Genomic DNA, 21,080 nt, shown 5'->3' on the forward strand with positions numbered 1-21,080 from the left:
CACACACACACACAAAAAGAATAGCTGCATGGGTACAGAATCATCGTCAGTGTACAGCTGTTTCCCATCGTGATCGTGTGGCTGACTGGGAGCTGTGGCTCCCTGCCCCTGGTCAACATCACGAGACAGTATCCGATCGAGTATTGCTAGCCCAGGAAAAGATCAAAATTCAAAATTCGAAAAGGACTTCCATGGCAGTCCAGTGGTTAAGACTCCGAGCTTCCACTGCAGGGGGTGTGGGTTCGATCCCTGGTCAGGGAACTAAGATCCTGCATACTGCATGGTGTGGCAAAAAAAAAAAAAAAAAAAATCAAAATTTGAAGTACGGTTTTTATTGAATGCATATCGATTTTGCAACACTGTAAATTCAAAAATATCATAAGAAAACCATTGTAAGTCGAGGGCCGTCTGTACTCTCCTCCTCAGAGCTCTTTTTTCCCTTTCATCCTTATCTCCTCTGCCTTTTCTTCTTTCTCTCTTTGCCTCTCACCCTTCACACTTCTTTCTCTGCACTGTCTTCACTCTATCTCTGTTTTTTTCTCTCATGGAATCTTTCTCTTACCTAGGCTTGCTTTTTATTACCCACTTTGTCCCAATTAACTCCCTTCGCCTTTTCCCAATTTCTTCATCACTCATCTTCTGCTGCAGATTCCTGCCTTGGAGACTGTTGCAAGGACCATATTTCCCTCAATATCAGTCAGGGTCCTGGGAGAACAGATGGCACAGTCCATCAGGATTATCAAGGAAGCTTTGATAAAGGTGCTGTTTGCAAGGGTCTGGGCTTGGATAAGGAAGATCAGCGAGGCGTGGTGAAGCTCGCAGCACCAGCAATAGCAGGGTTGCTGATACCACTCCTGAGACTGAAGGAGTGGAGGAGGGAGCAGTTACCAGACTGGACACTGGGTATCAACCAGCAGGAATGTAGCCACTGCCTGCCTAGCAAGGAGGGAGCCAAGGGACTCAGTACCCTGACCTCACTATCTTCTTTCCGCCGATCCCCCACTGATGCTCTCCTTGACCAGATCCACCTGGAAGGTAGAGATCAAGAAATTCCAGTTACTGTAGTCCTTACTGGTCAGCTTCCTGGGGCACAGAGCAGGGTGAAAAAACATGTAAAACCAATCTGAAGGGGCAACAGAAGATGTCCAACACACTGCCCCTGGTGGAACGCTAATCCACAAGGCAGGGAAAAGGCCAGAGGTCTTGGGGAGGATGTACGTGGATCATCGTCTTTACAGCAGCCAGTGTAGTAGGGAGCACAGCACATTTAAGAGGTGGGAGACTTGGTGTCAGTCCACTCTCTGGCTGTGTAACCTTATACCTGTTCATAACCTTTCTGATATTCAACTGTTTCCATCAAGAGATTGGTTATTCTCTATTGAGTGTTCAGGGATATTGTGTGAATCAAATAAGATTTGTGAAAGCTGTGTACTGGTGAGAAAATGCACTGCCTATTGTGTCAGTGCTCTGTGAGCAGGGAGAAAAGTGAAAAATTGGCTCTCGTGAAGGCAGGAGCGATAGGGCTTGGCTGTCGTGTCTTCATGTTCTACCTCTCCTCCCCCAGGTGTGGAAGCGCTCTGGAGCATGGTTCTTCAAGGGCTTCCCCAAACAGGTCCTCCCACAGCCTATGCCCATAAAGAAGACCAAGCCCCAGCAGCCAGCCAGTGAGCCCGCTGCCCCTGAGCAGCCCACCCCTGAGCCCAAACACCCTGCCCGGGCTCCAACTCGAGGTAGGAAAATACAGCTTCTCCTTTCAGAACCAAGGACGGGTCTTGGCTAACTGGTCTACCTGAAGGGTGCCCTGACATCATGTTTGTGTTTCTACCCAGTTGGTGGACAGCCAGCCTCTGGGCTTGGGTCTAGGTCCCCTGTGTCTCCTTCACAGCTCATCACAAACCTTTATCAAAAAGATAGTTCAGGGAACTCTCCAGCAATGCCAGGCTGCCAAAAGACTTTGTTGTCATCCCTGATGGAGTATTGAGAGGTATAACAGGTGGAAATCAAAATTAGGAACTGAGAAAGACTCCCAACATCAAAATACACGCTGGAGTCTGGGGGGCGGGGGAAAGGGGGCTTGCTGAGAAGGCCTTCTTTGCTCCTGATTAAAAATGAAAGATGAATAGCAAGGAAATTAGTAAAAGAAAATTACCACTACTCTGGACATTACCACTATTATCTAAGTATTATTATTAATTATTAAAATGATGGTAAAAAAGGGAGAGACAAAGCAATAAAAAGAAAAAATATGACCCCAATGAAAACACATTTTAATATATTAAGGCCACTAAGACTGACCAGATAAAGCCCTTGCAATACTTTCAATTAGCTAAGTGATAAAATCTGGTCTGAATGACAATTCTAGAGTTGAGCGCAGTCAGTGCTTCTAAAAGGAAGGTTATAGTTGAAGGTCTCAAAAATCGAAGTGTCCAACTATAACTTCTCAAGGTGCCCGCTACAGTGTCTGGCAGTCAAAAGGCACTCAACAAATACTTTCATCCTGGCAAGCCATCAGCAATTTCTGCTCCTTGCAGAGACTCATCAAATTGTCAACCTATACTGCATCCCTGAGAAGCCCCACGTTTCCACCTCTAGAACATCTTTCTTCCTGGTTAAACATTACTCCCTCTAGGCTGAGAAGACTGCATAGCTTTACTGTCAAGATCTTGAACATGGGAGCCCAGGAAGACCTGAGTTTGAATTCCAGCTCTGCCACTTACAAGTCATGTGAGCTTGGATGAGTGACCTAACCTCTCTAAAACTCTTTCCTCATCTATAAAATGAGATTAATAACTCACTGGGTTATTTTGAAGATTAAATGAGATGCTACAGGCATACCTCATTTTATTACACTTTGCTTTATTGCACTTCATAGTCACTGCAATTTTTTATAAACTGAAGGTTTGTGGCAACCCTGCATCAAGCAAATCTGTCGGTGCCATTTTTCCTGCTCACTTTGTCTCTCTGTGTCACATTTTGGTAATTCTCACAGTATTTCAAACTTTTTCATTATTATTATATTTGTTATGGTGATCTGTGATCGGTGATCTTCAATGTTACTATTGTAATTGTTTTGGCTTTTTTTTCACAATAAAATATTTTAAATTAAGGTATGTGCATTTTTAAGACATAATGCTGTTTCACACTTAATAGACTACAGTATAGGGTAAACATAACTTTTATATGCAGTGGGAAAAAATTCACGTGACTCACTTTTTTTGTGATATTCGCTTTATGGCAGTGGTTTGGAACTGAACCTACAATATCTCCAAGGTATGCCTGTACATGTACAGTACTTTGCAGAGTGCAGTACTTAGTAAATGTTGGCCAATAGTACATAATATTAATCACCTATACACAGACACGTACACTTACACACATAAATGGTATGAATTAGCTTATTATATAAACTCTAGTCAAAACAAATGACTCTGAAAATATTCACCTCATTGGAAAGAAGTAACATCACCTGCATTGCATAGCAACTCCTAAACAATTGTTGGCAATAACATCTAGTGCTGGTGAATATGTGGAGAAATGATGGTATAAACTGTTGGTAAGACTATAAGTCACCCCCAGCCTCTTCAAAAGTAATATGGCAGAGGTTATTAAAATTTGAAGTGTATATACTATTTGATCCAACAGTCCCCCTCTGGGAATATATTTAACAGCAAGAAAAGTACCCATGTAAAAGACATATGTATAATCGTATTTATTGCATCGTTGTTTATGGTAGCAAAAATACTGAAAAAAACTAAGCGTTCATTAACGCGGTAATTGTTGAATAGATTATGGTATATCCACACCATGGTGTATTAAGCATCTTTTAAAATTGAATGCTATAGGGACTTCCCTAGTGGTCCAGTGGTAAAGAATCCGCCTTCCAATGCAGGGAACGCAGGTTCGATCCCCAGTAGGGGAACTAAGATCCCACATGCCATGGGGCAACTAAGCCTGTGCACCACAACTACTGAGCCTGTGTGCCTCAACGAGAGAACCCGTGTGCCGCAAACTACAGAGCCCATGTGCCCTGGAGACTGCGCGCCACAACTAGAGAGAGAAAACATGTCGCAACTAGAGAGAAGCCCGCGTGCTGCAACGAAAGATCCCGTGTACTGCAACTAAGACCTGATGCAGCCAAAAAAAAATAATAAAGAAAATAAATAAAGTAAATAAATATTTTTTAAAAATTGAATGATGTAAATGTATATTGTAGATTTGGAATTATACCCATGATATGAGCTTTCAATATTCTCTTAATGAACAGTTACGGAACACCTAGTGAGTTCCAGGCTCTGTTCTATGCCCCAGGGAATCAGTGAATGGAACAGATAAGATCCATGCTCTCATGCAATTAAAATTCTAGTGGGGGAAACAGATGCTCAACAAACAGCAAATGCAAATACAACATAATATCAGGTAGTGATAAGTGCCAGGAAGAAAAATGAAACAGGTAGAGGGGATAGAGGCTTCATGTTGGACAGAATGGCCAGAGAAGGGCTGTCTGAGAGATGATATCTGGGGAGAAACCTGACCAAGGTGATAAAGAGGGCTCATAGAATCTTCGGAAATACCGTGTGCAAAGGGTTTGAGGTTGGAGGATGCTTGGTGAGTTCTGGGAAATTCAAATTAAGTGAACAAAGCACATTCTAGAAACAGTACGTAGCCCATGATCCCAATTTGTTTGCAATGGAAATAATGTGAAATTTGTAGATAGGCTCTATATCAAAGGGGAAGTTGGGAAAAGAAAGTTTTAATTTTTTTTTTGAAGTTCTTGGGAATGGTGGATGGGCCCTTTTGTGAGCTCCTTAAGTGTCAGCTCTCCAGAAGACATCAAATATTGGGGATTTGCCAAATAGTTCATTTGGGTTTTTCCATAGGATGTTACAGAAAAACCCAGGTGAACATTTTGGCCAACCCAATACATACTTCTCATCAGTTTTCTCTCTCTCCAGGTGACTCTGATGACAGGAGGGGCCCAGGTCAGAAGACAGGTGGGTTCTGCCGACTCTGTCTTCTGCTTTTGAGACAGGAGTCCTTTTCCCCATTCCTCCATTGCCTTTTCTCCCTTCAATTCATGCTTTTCCTTTCAGGCCCTGACCTGGCCTCTGCTCCTGGGCAAGGAAGCTATGGGCCTCCTGTGCGCAGGGCCTCCGAGGCACGAATGAGCTCATCTAGCCGGGACTCAGAGAGCTGGGACCAGAGCCACAGCGGAGCTGCTGGTGACCCCAGCCGGGGCTCAGTAGGTGAGAGAGATGGGCAAATCCAGACAGGCTTCCTGGATGAGGAGAATCAAAAGGAATGGGGAGAACAGTGGTTTTTTTCATTTATTCATTGGCGCTCGGTAGGCATTCAATGAACACTTGTTGAATGAGTGAGTGAGTGAATGAGTGAGTGAGTGAGTGGATGGATGGATGGATGGATGGATGGATGGATGAACAAGGACCCAAATGAACAAGCAAATGGAAGTGCTAATGCAGGACCCTGGGACAAGAATTTGTAAGCCCCAGCCAGAGGTGGCAAAGCACTTTCTGTCATGATCATTCAAGCATCTCTCCAGTGAAAAATATTTGGATTCAGGAAAGGTGGGATCTAGCCCAGTGAGGTGAGAGAAGACAGCGTATTCTTCTAGGAATGTCATACTTTCTCAGTACCAGGAACTGCTGTGTATATCATCCCCATTTGATCCCCCAGCTGCTCTGCAGGAGGCAGTAGCATCTAATAGTCTCAGGTAGACTCTGGAGACCAAATGCCTGAGTTCAAACCCTGGCTCGGCTACTAACCAGCCAAGAGACGTTAGGTGAGCTCCTTAACCCCTCTGTGCCACAGTTTCCCCGTTTGTAAAATGGAGCTAATAAAGCACTCACCTCAAAGGGTGTAGAGATGAAATAAGTTCTTATAAAAATGTTAATCAAGTGGGTAGAGTTGTTGCCTCCATGAAGCATCTGCAGTTCAGAGAGGGTAAGTGACCAACCCAAAGACACACAGCTTATAAAAGAAAAATCTGGGATGCAAAGCTAGGTCCATCCGAAGATAAGAACAGTCTTTCAATAATTATAAAGTAATATCAACATCTGCCAGATGTTGAGTGTCTACTACATGCCAGGCACTGTTCTGAGCATTTTACATGTATTGTATTATTGTGTCTCCACCACAACCTTATGAGGTAAGTACTGTTATCCCCATTTGATGGATGAGGAGACTGAGGCCCAAAGAGGATAGGTCATTTGTGCAAGGTCACAGATGTCGGAAGCAACGTCACAGAACCTGAGCTTTTCAACATCCATGTTGTTGCAGTGAGTTGCCCAGGGGCATCTGAGTATTGGAAAGAGAGAACACACGGAGGGGAGGAGAAGAGGGTCTGAAAGAGCTGGAAGTGTCAGGGGGCTGCATCCAGTTCACACCCAGAGGACCATGCCTCATGCCGGCTGACTGGTCCCAGGCTTCTTCCTGCTTTGACTGTGTGTGAGTGTGTGTGTGTGCGATATGACAGGCTCTTTCCTTTCCCCTGCAGGTTTGAGACGGGCCAACTCAGTGCAGGCCTCTAGACCCACCCCGGCTTTGATACAGAGTCCAGCGCCCCCCCAGCCTGGGCAGCCAGGTACGTGCCACTCACCCACCCGCCCAGGCTGTCACTCAGCTGTGACCCCAATACCTCCCACCCTTGCTTGCAGAACCCGCTGGGCTTTCTGCAAAGCTGCAGCCACCACCAAACCCTAAACTCTTCGAAGACCTTTAGAATGAATAATACTCTAGGCTGGGAAGCTGGTGGGGGTGGGAGGAAGGGTAGCATCATATCTACCTAAATGCAAGAAGTGACAGTACTTCATCCCTCACTGTTTCCCACCTTCTGACGTCATCACTCCAATTTCACAATTTTTACCACATGCACCTATGATCTGCCCTCTTATTTCCTTAATGTTTTCTTCAAATTGACCTCCTTTAAGAACATAATTGAGAGAAGTTATCATAAACTCTTTCAAGGAAATTTTAAGGACTTCAGACTTTAAGGAAAAGGCAAAGGTTCTCAGACAGATATGTGAGATTCAGGAAGAAATGGTGGGCAAAGAGATTAGTAATATGAGAAAATCTGAACATATATGGCTTGTGTAAAACAATGGAAATAATTCCTAATTGGTGCAGTTAAAATCTGTTATTTTAAAAGAAACCTATAATAATGGCATAAGTGGGAAACCAGTATTCCATACCAGAAAAAGAGAGTATATTAGTTTGCTAGGGCAGCCATAACAAATATCACAAACTGGGTGGCTTAAAATAACAGAAATGTATTGTCCCACAGTTCTAGAAGCCAGAAGTCCAAAATCAAGGTGTAGCCAGGGTTGGTTCCTTCCTTCCTGTCCCAGCCTCTCCTCTTGCTTCTAGGGGCCTCGGGCATTCCTTGGCTTGTGGATGTGTCTTCACATCATCTTCCTTCTATGCATGGATCCCTGTGTGTCCAAATTTCCCCTCTTTATAAGGGCATAGTCATATTGGATTAGGGCTCACCCTAATGACATCATCTTAACTTGATCACCTGCAAAGATGATCAAATATTCACATTCACAGGGACTGGGGGTTAGGACTTGAACATTTTTTTGGAGAACACCATTCAACCTATTGTGGGGGGCTGTTATAAAAATTAATGTGCTGAAAATACATTGCAGGTGCAATGACATTCTCAGTACTCTGGCCTGCTGAAGGTTCGGAGCCTGAGGCCTGTCCTCTTTTGCTCAAAAGGGACATTTACAAAGGTTAGAGAAGTGTTAAAGTAGCACCTAGATGAGACTTTTCCCATGACGGGATCAGTATGGAAAGGCAATGGGAACCCAGAATGACTTTCTCACTCTGTCATTGGACGTTATTTCATGCCCCATCCCTGTGGCTCTCCCCCACATCCCAAGCTTCGGAAATGTAGTTATATAGAATCCTCTGGACCAGTAATGACCCCGTAATAATGGTGGACTCAAAGCCTGGACTTGCCCGTTACCTTGCAAGCGATTCTTGCTCCATTTGTTTGTCGACCTCATAACAGCCAACAAAACATGAAGAGCAGGTAATACCTGCTCATCCCCACTTCACAGAGGAGGAAGCTGAGGCCCAGAATGGAAGGATTTGGGCTTGAAGCCAGGGCTTTCCAACACCAGAATCCCCCAATGGGACTGTTCCTGCAACCCTGGGTACCTCTGCACATCACCTGCTGCCCCTGGGCCTGTGTCCACACCTGTAAAACGAGGGGTCCTCAGGGCAAATACCCAAATGATGCCGCCTTCTCTATTCCAAACTTCTTTCTCTCTTTGTCCCACTCAGGACCCCCAGGAGGCAGCAGACCCAGTCCCGGGCCAGCAGGACGCTTTTCAGATCAGAGACCAGGCAAGTGTTCGCCTCTTTCTGTGCCTGCGCAGGTGACCACCTCTTCCACTGACTGAGAGAGAGAGAGAGAGCAGGGGCTGCCAGACATTGGCCCATTCTGCATCCTGAGACCTATCTGATGAGCTCTAAGGGAATTCCCTAATTCTAAAACTCTAGAGAGTCTGTACTAAGATTAGATAGATAGAAAATGACAATACATACAGTGATTAAGAGTATAAGCTGCCTGCATTCAAATCACTGCTTCTTTACTTCCCAGCTCTGTGACCCTGGGCAAGTCACTTAACTTCCCAGAGCCTCAGTTTCCTTATCTCTAAAAGGAGAATAATCCAAGGACCTACCTCACAGAGGTGCTGGGAGGATTAAGTAAAACCAATACATGGAACACCTTAGCACGTGGCCTGCAATGTATGAAGACCACACCGAGTGACAGTGATTATTACACATGATATATATGCAGCAGCACCAATCACTACAACAGATTCATTGCTTTCTAATGCACCAGCTAGTGTGCTAAGTGCTGTGCACATACTAGAAAATTTTTTAAATGATAGCTAATACTATTTGAGCACCTTCAGGTCTTAAAATTCCCATCTTACAGGTGAGAAAACTGAGGCCCAGAGATAAGTAATCTTGCTCCAGCTGAGATTCAAATCCAGGCTGTCTGGCTTCAGAGCCCATACCAGTGAGGGCTCTCAGTGAGGTCTGTTTTGCTCATGGAACTTGTTATAAAACATAGATTCCAAGGCCCCACCACAGGGCCTGCAGATTCTAGATGGAGCCTGGGAACCTGCATTTTTGCAAGCCTTCCTTGGGTGGCTTTGACAAAGGCAACATTCTGAGAACCGGTGAACGGCATGATGTGGCCCCCCTGTCCACTGGAAGTGGCAGTCCCCCATTGCAGGGCAGTGGGTGATTCTGGCACAAAGCTCGCCAAGCACCTGGTACACAGTAGGTGCCCATCACTCGTGGTAATGCTGCAGCATTTGTCACTGCTGTCGTTATGACACAGGGACTCAGCTGCCTCTTTCCCACCCTCTCCCCATCTCCCCTGCAGAGGTGGCTCTGAGTGACCCCGCCTGTACAGGGGCCACCGCCCCACCGCGAGAGGAGAGAGTGGGGGGAGTTGGGGGCTATTCGGCAGTTGGAGCCAGGGAGGACCGAGCGGGCCACCCACCCTATTCCCAAGCGTCTGCTGCTGCTCCCCAGCCGGCCGTGGTCCCAGCCCACCAGCCCCCACGCCCAGCGGAGGAGGAGGAGGAGGAGGAAGCCAACAGCTATGATTCAGATGAAGCAAGTAGGTGACGCGTAACGGAGGGGTGGCTGGAAAAGTCACTTCAGCGGTCGCCCCCAGGGAAATAGGAATGGCTCTGGGGACAGCTCTGTACATCCCCAGCCCCCCAATATGCCAAACCTAATAAACATATTTACCAAGTTATAAAAATACAAATTCGTGTTACTAAATTCACAAAATGACATCAGCTTTCTAAAGTATAAGCGCATCTATTTTTTCACTGTTGTAAAAGACACATGACATCAACGTTAACCATTTACATAATTTTTTAAGAGTGCAATTCAACTATATTCACAAAGTTCTATTTGGTGGTTCCATAGAACTATCATATGACTCAGCAATTCCACTCCTAGGTGTATATATAGATAGAAATCTATTTTAATTGTTTCCCAGACTCTTTGGTGTGTGTCTTCTAAAAAGTCATTTTTTAACCATGACTTTAAAATTCCTGACACTTCCTCTTGCATCCATCCATTCAATGATTTATAAAGTGCCTGCTCTGTGCCACACACACACACACCAGTGGCGCTTCTCCTGGGTGGGGCTGGGAGCAGCAGGGGAGAGCTGGGGTGGCCTTTGTGAGCTGCAGGGAAGCATAGATGGGTTGTGTCTGGACCTGATGCATGCTGTGGGGTTGGGGGAACGTTCTAAGAGCTCCTGGTCAGATGGGGAGACTGGACCCACTCAGAAGAAATGGACCAAGGGCTGTAATCGGCGGGATGGCTTTGGCCCATCGTGTCACCTCCCCTCGTTGTAAAAGGGAAAGCAAATACCACCTCCCATGCAGGGCTGAGGGGTCGTAAACTGAGGTACCTGCTGAGAAAAGGCTTCACAAGCCAGAAATCATTATTATATAGTGCGAAACACACGTGAGGAATTATTATTATATGACATGCACATCTGAGGTAATAATAATCAACACTTGTTGAGCCCTTATTTTGTGCCGGGCACTTTTCTAATTGTGTTACATGCACATGCTCAATTTAATTATCCCAGTGAGCCTGGGAATAGTTGCTTTTCCTATTCCAATTTCACAAATAAGGAGACAGAGGCTCGGAGAGGTTCAGGGACTTGTCCAAGTTCATATGGCCAGTGAGTGGAGGGACTGACAGTCTCATTGCTGCAGCAGGCCAGAGGCCAGACCTGGAGGGAATATCAGCTGTCCTGTCTCTCACAGGGGTCATGAGTCTGCAGGCTCAGGGGAAAGGAGTCTGAGGAGCCTACCCCCACCTCGCTGGCTGGGGGCTGTTTCTGCCCTGGAAATGCACCATGTCTATCCCACCTTCCTGGCTTTCCACATCCTGGTCCTTCTGCCTGGAGCAGTGGCCACTGCTCCTTCCATCTGCCTTAAGTGTCTCTTTGCTGACCTGCCAAGCCTAGAAGATCCCTCCCAGCCGGTGTATGTCCCTGTTAGGAGCTGTCCCTAGTGATTTATAACAAGCCTGTCTCTGTATTCAACTCCCTCCCTCACTCATCTCTATATTTGACAAGTATTTATTGAGCACCTACGAGGTGCCCCCAAACTATTCTAAGTGCTAGGGTTACCATGGCAAAAAAAGAAAAAAAATAATAACAGACAAGATGGCTGATCTAATGGGACTAATATTCTAGTGGAGAGAAACATACCAATGAGTTCATTTCAAATAAAGACAGAGCACCGTGAAGGAAATAAAATAGGGCGAATGACCATGAGGGTGGCTGCTTTAGATGGAGCAATCAGGGAGGGTTTCTCTGAGGAGGTGACATTTAAGCTGTGATGTGGATAATGAAAAGGCACTAGCCATGTGAGGATCTAGAGAGAGAGCATTCCAGACAGAGGCAACAGCAAATGCTGAGACTCATTTATTCCTTCAGCAAGTAAGTGAGCACAAACTGTGTGCCCTGCACTGTGCCCAGCGGGGACATAGCAGTGAACAGGGCAGTCACAGCCTTGCCCTCATGGGACTCTCAACCTAGCAGATGGAAGTCATTAAGTAGGCAATTGCACAAATGATTAACTGATCACAGGTGTGCTGAGGGTTCCAAAGAAGAGGAGGGTCTACCAGGATGGGGAGTCCAGAGGGACTGAGTCTTCCTCTCCTCTGTAGGCTCAATGGCTAGCCCAGACTGGGCACACGGTAAGTGCTCAGGAAATGTTTGTTGAATGAATTAATGTCCTCTTGGTACCTGCTTCTGTCTTCTTCAGCCACCCTGGGTGCCCTGGAGTTCAGCCTTCTCTACGACCAGGACAACAGCTCCCTGCACTGCACCATCATAAAGGCCAAGGTGGGTAAGGGGGCCAAGCTGGGGACCACTTAGGATGTTCTGGCATTTCTAGGGGACTTGGGGAGGGCATGGGTGACCATGTCTGTCTCCTGTCATTGCCTTGTCTATCTGTGACAGTGACAGTGATGAGGAAAGAGCAGGAATTAGCCACGGCCAATTCCTTTGCAGGGAGGACTTCCTCCGGGGAAGGTCCCAGAGGGGTTTCACTTAACTGCAGCTGCCTCCTGGGAGTGGAGGAAACCAAGCTTCAAGGGCAGAGCCAAGATCTGCCCAGCCCCATCCACACCCTCTGGAGGGGATCTCAGAGGTGTCACCTGGGAGCAGTGACAGCCTAACTTGACAGCTGACATGCCACTGAACAGCTCCTTCTATAGACGGGGCTGTCAAGCTGGAGCTACAGACTGAGTCAGGACTTATTGTTGCAGATACAAGGACAGTAATCTGGGCTTCTGGGGTGGGGAGGGGGGGCGAGGCAAACCAGATTGGAAGAGCATCTCCATGCTACAGGCTCCAGGGGCAGTGAGCCAACTTTACTGCAGCCCGCAAAGAAAGCTGGATGATGCCAATGCTAATCCCAGGAAGTAGTTGACCAGGATCTCCCCCTGCCCCAAGTCTGGTCTATAGAAAATAACAAGCAAGGTTCAGGAACCAGACTTCCTGGGTTCAAATACCAGCTCCGCCCCTCCTAGCTGTGGGATTTGGGGGAAGTTAACCTCTCTGTGCCTCAGGGATAATAATAGAGTCTCTTCCATGAGGATGTTGGTGAGTGTTACGTGGAAGGTGGCGGGGTGTCCCAGTTTGCACAGATGGTCCCCAGCTATGCCTGTTGCCTTGATGAAATAATTAAGAACTCTCCTTTCCACTCACAAAATGTCCCAGTTTGGATGATCAATAATGTATGAAATGCTTAACACAACTTCTAGATCAACGTACCCAGGTCACTTCTTCAGCAGGCACTTAGATGCATTTACACGTGCCCTCCAATAGCACAGTGAGGTAAGGCCCTACGTTATCTTATTTCATCTTCATAGGAACCTCTGAGGAAGAGATTATTATTAGCCCCATTGTACAGATGGGAAAACTGAGGCTTAGAAAGTTAAAGCCTGAGGCCACTCAGCTGGTAAGGGATAGAGCTGGATTTGAATCCAGATGTAACCATCTCCAGCTCCAGAAATGGGGGAAAGCCACACCATTACAGCCCCCTTGCGACAGGGGTACAGAAAACTCAACGGCTCAGGGGCTGGGCTGGTAAAGAGATGAGAAAAACATGTGAGACATTAGGGAATGGTAGTAACTTTGGTAAACTAAACTGATGTGAGCAGGACCCAAACAAAGATGTTCAAGTTCAAATTTGAAAAACACAGCGTCTGCCAATTTGTAACCTCCCAATCCAAACAGACATTCCAGACATGTTTATTAAGTACCTACTCTGTACCAGGAACTACCCTGAATGTTGGGGAATATTAAAATGAGCGAGAATAGACTGTGCCCTCATGGAGAAATGGACAAGAACCCAGCACTATAGCATCTCCTGAGTATAGTATACCCTCTGGGGCTTTCTACAAATTATTTCTTCCCATTTAATCTTCACAACAAACCTATGAGGAAGGTTTCATCATCGTTCTCATTTTATAGATGGGGAAATTGAGGCACAGAGAGATTAAGGGACTTGCCCAAATCACACAGCCAGGAAGTGGTGGAGCTGGGATTTGAACCAGTGTTGTCCAGCTCAAAAGCCTATGCTCTTACCTTCTAGGCTACCCGGCCAGATTTCCTCCTTGCACCCCACTTTGTGGCCTCCTCTCCCCACCTAGTAGTAGCAAACGTTGTTCATACTGAACTTGTGCCAGGGCCAGAGTTCAGCCTTCACAGGTGAGATCTCATTTTACCCTCCAAGAATCCCATGAAGCAGGGTCTGTGATCAGCCCCACTGAACAGCTGAGGAAACTGAAGTCCCCGGAGATCACAGGGCACGATACATGGGATTGGGGATTAGTGCTGTGAGAGAAGAGAGTGGGAGCCCAGAGATAAGACACCTGCCTCAGCCAGGGCCTAGGGGGATGGGCAGAGCGTATCTGAGCCCCGGGAATTTTGGAACTGCTCATGTTAACAAGCCCAGCTTAACTCCTACCCCGGACAAACTGCTCTCCCCCACAGTGACTCATTTTAGCCATTTTAGCCATTTTAGCCAGCTCTGTGAGGGGGGCCAGGCAGAGATTGTGATCCCCATCATACGGATGGAGAAACTGCGGTCTCAGAAGTGAGTGCAAGGGCCAGGGCCAGAACTCAGGCCTCCTTTCGCTGGCCTTTCCTCCTCTCCCACCCATTCTGGGACATGTCCTTCCATCCCAGCAATAACAATCCAGCCTTGTTGGAGCACTTCCTGTGTGCCAGGTACTGTGCCAAGCACTTTACCGATGGGATCACGTTTAAATCTCACCAGCCCATGAAGCATCCCATTTGACAGGTGAGGAAAATGAGACTCAGAGAGGTTAAGAAACTTGCCTAAGGTCACACATCCAGTAAGTGACTTGGCCAGGCTTTAAACCCCGTCTGCCGGATTCCAGTGCTCATTTCAAGATACTGCATTTCCCTTCTCTTTCTTTGCAAGGGGAAGCACACAGGATGGGGTGATAGCTGTGCCCATTGCCTGTGATAGCTGAGCGCCCAGCCCTCCCCAGGCCCTCACGCCACTGCCTTCTTCTCTTACAGGGACTGAAGCCCATGGATTCCAATGGCTTGGCCGATCCCTACGTTAAGCTGCACCTCCTGCCGGGAGCCAGCAAGGTACCATATGGCCTGGGCCTCTTGGCAAGGGGGGCACATGGGCTCTGGAAAGCACCCAAGGTTCCCAGCTTAGAGCCTAAAATAGCCCTCCCCAAACCCCCTCTTCCCTGATTGGCAAAGTTCTTACAAGGGGTAAGGGATGGGCCAGAGCCATTCTCCTTCAAGAGGCAGGGGCTCTGCTCATTTCTCTAACTCAGAAACCTGGGATCCAGGAGAGAAGCAGATACCCTGATTATGCCCTTGACCTGCTCAAACACCTTCAGGGCTCCCCAGTGCTGACCATGGTCCACCTCCCCCACCCATTTTTTGCCCCAGCCAAACATCTCTCAACAGAAATGACTAACTCTTTCCAGATAACTTGAGAAAAGGTTCTATTATTAAGAGAAAATTTACCCCCATCCCTTCCACCTTTCTGGGAGGGAAAGTGAGATTAATTCTCCTTTCTTTGGATTGACCCACTCAGAGCACATGGCTGGAAATGGACGTGTGCCTTCTTGGGCTTTATTTTTTGCTTTGTTGTGTTAATTTGACATGGATGTCCTAAAAACAAGGCTGCCTATATACTTGGTTACATGATCTTAGAAAAATGCCTTTCAAAAATCTCTGCAAGGGCTTCCCTGGTGGCGCAGTGGTTGGGAGTCCGCCTGCCAATGCAGGGGACACGGGTTCGTGCCCCAGTCTGGGAAGATGCCATATGCCACGGAGCGGCTGGGCCCATGAGCCATGGCCGCTGGGCCTGCGCGTCCGGAGCCTGTGCTCCGTGGCGGGAGAGGCCACAGTGGTAAGAGGCCCGCATACCGCAAAAAAAAAAAAAAAAAATCTCTGCAAGTATCAAATGCCCCATAAGACAAAAAAGGACACACACACACGCACACGCACGGGCACATACACTTTATCTCTTTTTTTGTTTGGATCAAGGAAAGACAGTCCCACCTGGCCATGGCCAAACTTGTTGGCCACTACTCCTTCTGACTCCCCAGCGACGTTTGCTTCTCCTTGACCCACTTCTTTGCCCACTCCTAAATCCAAACCTGCTTTGCCAAAGAATCCAATCAGTCACTTACATGTTAGAATGAATTAGATTTCGCACCAGGCTACCAGGTGCGTTTCTAACCTTCTCTCTTAGAGTAAAATGAAAAATTTTGTCCTCTCTAAGGAATTTCAGGCATGGAGGATGCTATCTGGGGAAACAGAGGGGACCATCCCAATATCCCCAGAAATTATTTCTTCACTGCCTAGGAATGGGAGACTCTCATTTCTGCTTCCCTGGCCTAGAAACAATACTTTTTCTCAAAGAAAAATATCTTTGCTTTCTAATCTTTATAAAGAGTTCAAAGAGGGGGCCCAGTACCTGGAGGGAGGGCTGGCCCAGTATCCAGTGTTGGTGATGCACCCTAGAGGATGACCCCACTCCCTGAGAACATGTATTTGGGAGCAACAGAGCCCCTGGACACTCCTGAGGGAAGTGGACTCCTAAGTCACCCACCCATCGCAAATGAGCCCAAGGGATGGAGCTGCAGGGCTGACTCCCCACTGAGACAGATGTCTGTCTGGGTTCTAGTCCAACAAGCTTCGTACAAAAACCCTGCGGAACACCCGAAATCCCATCTGGAATGAGACTCTGGTCTATCATGGCATCACGGAGGAGGACATGCAGAGGAAGACCCTCAGGTGCTTGCCGGGAGGGTGGGCAGAGAGGGGCCTGAGGCTGGGCAGACTGAGGCATGCGTGGTTCCTGGGGGCAGCGCTTTAAAACATCTCAGAGTAGTTTTTTGTTTCTTTTTTTCTTCTAAAAAGCAATATATATTCCTGATAGACACTTTTGAAAATACAGATAAGTGAAACTGTTAACATCTTGGTGTCTGGACATTTGGGTTTAGCGTGTGTCTATATTTGTGTGTATGTGTTTGTGTGTGTGTGTGTGTGTGTGTGTGTGTGTGCGAAAGTTTTTTTTTTAATAAAGTTGAGTGTTTTTAAAAGTGTTTATAAAGATGGACCATCCTATTAAGTAATCAGCCAGTTTCACTTAACAATATACTGACGCCACTTCATATTCTTCTACAGTGTATTAAAATGCATTTTAAATTATATAAGTAATAAATGAGTACATTGTTCTTGTAAAGAATTATTGAGAAAACAAAGCTGCTTTCAGATGTTAGTCCCCTCCCTCAGCCTGGGTTGCCTTTCTCCTTCTGTGAGCGTGTGTATATTCATTATATACATACATACACTGTATATATATGTGTATATATATATACACACGCACACACTGTCGTTTACAATATAAGAAATATGTTGAATATATCTGGAACGTGTCTTTTTCCTTAACAATATATCTTGGGGCTGTGGCCATGAGAAGACATTTAGATCTACCTAATTTTTAACTGCTTCAGAGTACTCCATAGCATGGGTCTATCACAGATTTTTTTAGTGTTTTATTATTAAGTGTTATGAATATACAGAAAAATATACAATATAATAAAAACAAATACCCATGAACCCAATACTCAGTCTTTCAAAAATCTTAATATTTGTTGTATTTGCTTCAGCTCTTTTTTGTAAGGAATAAAGCACTACAGATGCAAATTGAAGCTCCTTTTGTATACTTCATCCCCCACCCCTTTCTCTTCTTTCCTCCCCAGGGCGAAACACTATCCTGAATTCTATGGGTATCATTTCCAAGTGTGTCCTATGCTTCAGCTACTTAATTATGTATCTGTAAACAATATATGGTATTGTTGGCATGTCTTAAAATTTTATGTGACTGTTTACCACTTTATCCAGTTCCCTGTGGACAGACATTTAGATAGCTTCTACCTTTTTTCTATTACAAACAAATTTGCGATGAGCATTCTTCATGCTTCCTTGTGTTCATGAGTATTTCCTTAGGACAGAAACTAAGGAGGGATATTTGCTGGATCACAGAATATGGGGTGTGGGTCTTTTTAATTTGGCAAGGCATACAAACTGGGCTGTTTCAAGTACATTCCTATCAGCTACAATATTATTTTAAGGAAACATAAACATTTTTATTGCAATGTAATAACATCCATTTAGAAAAGTGCACACAGAAAAAGTGTACAGATTGATGAATTTTCACCAAGTGAACACACTGGGTTAAGAGAACAGAACATTCCCAGGCTACAGAAGCCCTCCCCTTGTGCCCCCTTCCAGTGAGGACCTTTTCCCCCAGGGGATTCACTACCCTAACTGCTAACAGGAAAAATTAATTTCATCTAGTTCTGTATTTATACAAATGAAATCATACCACATAATTCCTTTATGTCTGTCTTCTTTCAGTTAATAGTATATTTGTGATACTCATCCGAGTTGTGGGTACTTGTAGGTTGTTCTTTCTCATTGCTATTTAGTATTCCATTGTGTGAATATAACACGATATTATTTATTCATTCTACCGTTAATTGGCATTTGGTTGGTTTTCTGTTTGGGGCTATTACAAATAGTGCTGCTGGGAACATTCTAGTAGCTATTTCTTGCACACATTTCTGTTGTATATACATCTGGGAGTGTAATGGCTGAGCCATGGTGTATGTATATGTTTAGCTTTATTAGAAACTGCCAGTTTTCCATAGTGATTGCACCAATTTACACTGCTACCGGCAATGTCTGGGAGTTCCAGTTGCTTCACATCCTCATCAACACTTTTGCATTTTGGCCACTCTGGCGGTTGTGTAATGGTGTCGCATTGTGGTTTTGCATTTCCCTGATGAGCAATTACAACATTATTTTCAATGCATACTGTTACATTTTTAGGATTACTTCATAATTTTCTTGAGAAGTCCCCCCATTATAGAATACTTACGTTATTTCTGCTTTTTCACAACTATAAACAAAACTGTGGTAAAGATCTTTGTAGTTACGTATTTTTTCACTTATGTCTTCAAGGTAAATTCCTAGAAGTGGCGTTACTAGGTCAAAAATGGTGATTATTCGTGAGTCTTTGGAGACATACTGTCCTGCAGAAAGGATGGTGGTGTTTACACCCCCACTGGCTGAATGGAGACAATTTCTTTCTCCAGTTGTGTACAGTGTGGGGCTCAGCAGGAGGGTGTTCTGACCCTTCAGAACTTTGAACCTTGTTCAACAAATGTTAATGGCCAAGAAGCAAGGTGCTGTTAGTTCCTGTCTGTCCCCCATGGGGGGAAAAGTCCTTTCTTCCTCTTAGTATATGTCAGGATGAATTATCATGCCTCGATTGGTCCTTTTGGCCTCCTGAGGGACCTTTCTCATGACCTGCCCCTTTTTGTGCCTCTGGTCTACTCAATGCTGTGCAAAGTAGATAGCAAAAGACAATATAGTGTTCTGGAAATCAGGAGCTTCAAATTCTGGTTCTGCCCCTTACTGGGGAAAAATTATTCAACATATCTGGGCCCCAGTCTCCTCTCCAAAGTGGGAAACTCAGAGGTCTGGGGGGAGAAAGAATTAAATGAGAAGAGTCAGCTAAGTTCCTAGCCTAACTTTGCAACAGATGATGCTGAAATGACCATAAAGTAGATGTAAAGGGGGCTGAACTTCATTAATCATCAGGGAAATCATCATCAGGGAAATTAATCATCAGGGAACTTCATTAATCATCAGGGAAACTTCATTAATCATCATTGGGTTGGCCAAAAAGTTCATTTGGGTTTTTTCGACAACATCTTATGGAATACTAATAAATTAATACTACAAGGAGATACTATGGCCCACTCAGAATGGCTAAAATTAAAGACCGACAAAATCGAAGTTAGAATGAAGAGCAACCAGAGCCTGCATAAACTGCTGGTGGGAGTGTAACTGGTGGAATCACTTTGGAAAACTGTTTAGAAGTTTCTACTGAGGTTAAACTTGTGTGTAGTCCATGGCTCAGCAATTCTGCTCCTAGGAAGATACCTAACAGAAATATGTATCTATGCATATAGAAAAGACATGAACATGAATGTTCCATTGCAGCTTTATTCATAACAGCTAGAAATGGCTCAAAACCAAATGCCCATAATTAGCAAAATTATTACAACGTATTTACACAATAGAATACTATACAACCAAAAAAGGGACAAATAACTATAGACATGGATGAATCTCACAGACATAATGTTGAACAAAAGAAACCAAATGTAAAAGGGTATACATCTGATTTTATTTAAATGTAAGTCAAAAACAAGACACTGAATCTTGCCAAGAGAACAAGATAGTGATTACCTCTGAGGGAGGTAGTGACTAGGAGGGATCATGAGGGTCTTCTGGGAGCTGGAGTGTTCTATATCTTGATCTATCTGAGTGGTAGTTACATGGGTGTATGCAAATTCAAAAATCCAACAAGCTAGAAATTTAAGATTTGTGTATGTTATTGCTTGTTAAGTTATACTGTGATCAAGAAGAAATTAGAAGTACCTGGCCTAGTGCTCAATAAATATGAAGTTGTATTATTCCTGTGCACATTACACGTTCCTTGCCAGCATCAATCAGAGCTCTTGGTACATAGTAGGAGCTCAATATATGCTCTTCTTTCTTTCTCCATCCTTTATGTCAATCGCAGGATCTCTGTCTGTGATGAGGACAAATTTGGCCATAACGAGTTTATTGGTGAGACCAGATTCTCGCTCAAAAAATTGAAGCCCAACCAGAGGAAGAACTTCAATATCTGTCTGGAGCGGGTGATCCCGGTGAGTGCCTTTGCCCCAAGGGTTCAATGGGGAAGAAGAGTTGGAGAGGTGGGTGCTGCCTTCTTTTGGGGCTGTAAAGGATGTGATAGATCTGTAGGGTGCCAGACAGGAGAGGGGCTTTGGCAGCTGTTGGAGGGAGGGTGAAGATTTCAGGTCAGAACATGGGGGTTGCATCCTGGCTATGCCTTCTACCAACCCTGTGTTAGCATCACTTCTGAAGGTCAGAGTGGTGTGGCAGAGTGGCCTGCCTGGGTTCAAAGCCAGCTCTGCCGTTTCCCTGCTCCCTGGCCTTCACCAAGGGTCTGAACTATTCTGGGCCTCAGTTTTTCTTGTCTCTAAAATGGGTGTTACAACAGCACCTGCCTCATAGGAGGCAGAACCTAGTACCTAATAAGCACTCATAAATTAACTGTTGTTATTATAGTAAATAATACTGCCTTAGCCACCTGTCAGTCAAGAAGTCATAAAGAATCATAGAGATACACAGGAGGCAGGATACCATAGCGCGTAAGAGCATAGGCTCTGGAGCCAGACTGGGATTGAGTCCCAGTTTCTGCCACTTATAGTATAACTTGAGTCAAATGACTTAACCTATCTGTGCCTCAGTTTTCTTGTCTGTAAAATGGGATAATATAGTACCAACCTCATAGGGTCTTTTAAGGATTAATGTAAAAGTACATGTAAAGCATTAAAACTGTTATTGT

The 21,080-nt window shown here is 45.2% G+C and overlaps 1 protein-coding gene across 7 annotated transcripts in view; it reads left to right on the forward strand.

Moving 5' to 3' along the window:
- The window catches only part of RPH3A (rabphilin 3A), a 98,370-nt gene that overhangs the window by 67,658 nt on the left and 9,632 nt on the right, over window positions 1-21,080 (forward strand). For all 7 annotated transcript variants that reach the window (XM_067700649.1, XM_067700648.1, XM_067700647.1 and 4 more), the window contains 10 exons: window positions 1,565-1,730; window positions 4,953-4,991; window positions 5,091-5,243; window positions 6,512-6,598; window positions 8,305-8,367; window positions 9,422-9,661; window positions 11,844-11,923; window positions 14,636-14,710; window positions 16,272-16,381; window positions 20,250-20,376. In XM_067700649.1, the coding sequence (XP_067556750.1) occupies window positions 1,565-1,730; window positions 4,953-4,991; window positions 5,091-5,243; window positions 6,512-6,598; window positions 8,305-8,367; window positions 9,422-9,661; window positions 11,844-11,923; window positions 14,636-14,710; window positions 16,272-16,381; window positions 20,250-20,376 (1,140 nt within the window). The remainder of the gene's footprint in view (window positions 1-1,564; window positions 1,731-4,952; window positions 4,992-5,090; window positions 5,244-6,511; window positions 6,599-8,304; window positions 8,368-9,421; window positions 9,662-11,843; window positions 11,924-14,635; window positions 14,711-16,271; window positions 16,382-20,249; window positions 20,377-21,080) is intronic.

The sequence above is a fragment of the Pseudorca crassidens genome, chromosome 12 (assembly GCF_039906515.1).
Source record: "Pseudorca crassidens isolate mPseCra1 chromosome 12, mPseCra1.hap1, whole genome shotgun sequence".
NCBI lineage: Eukaryota > Metazoa > Chordata > Mammalia > Artiodactyla > Delphinidae > Pseudorca > Pseudorca crassidens.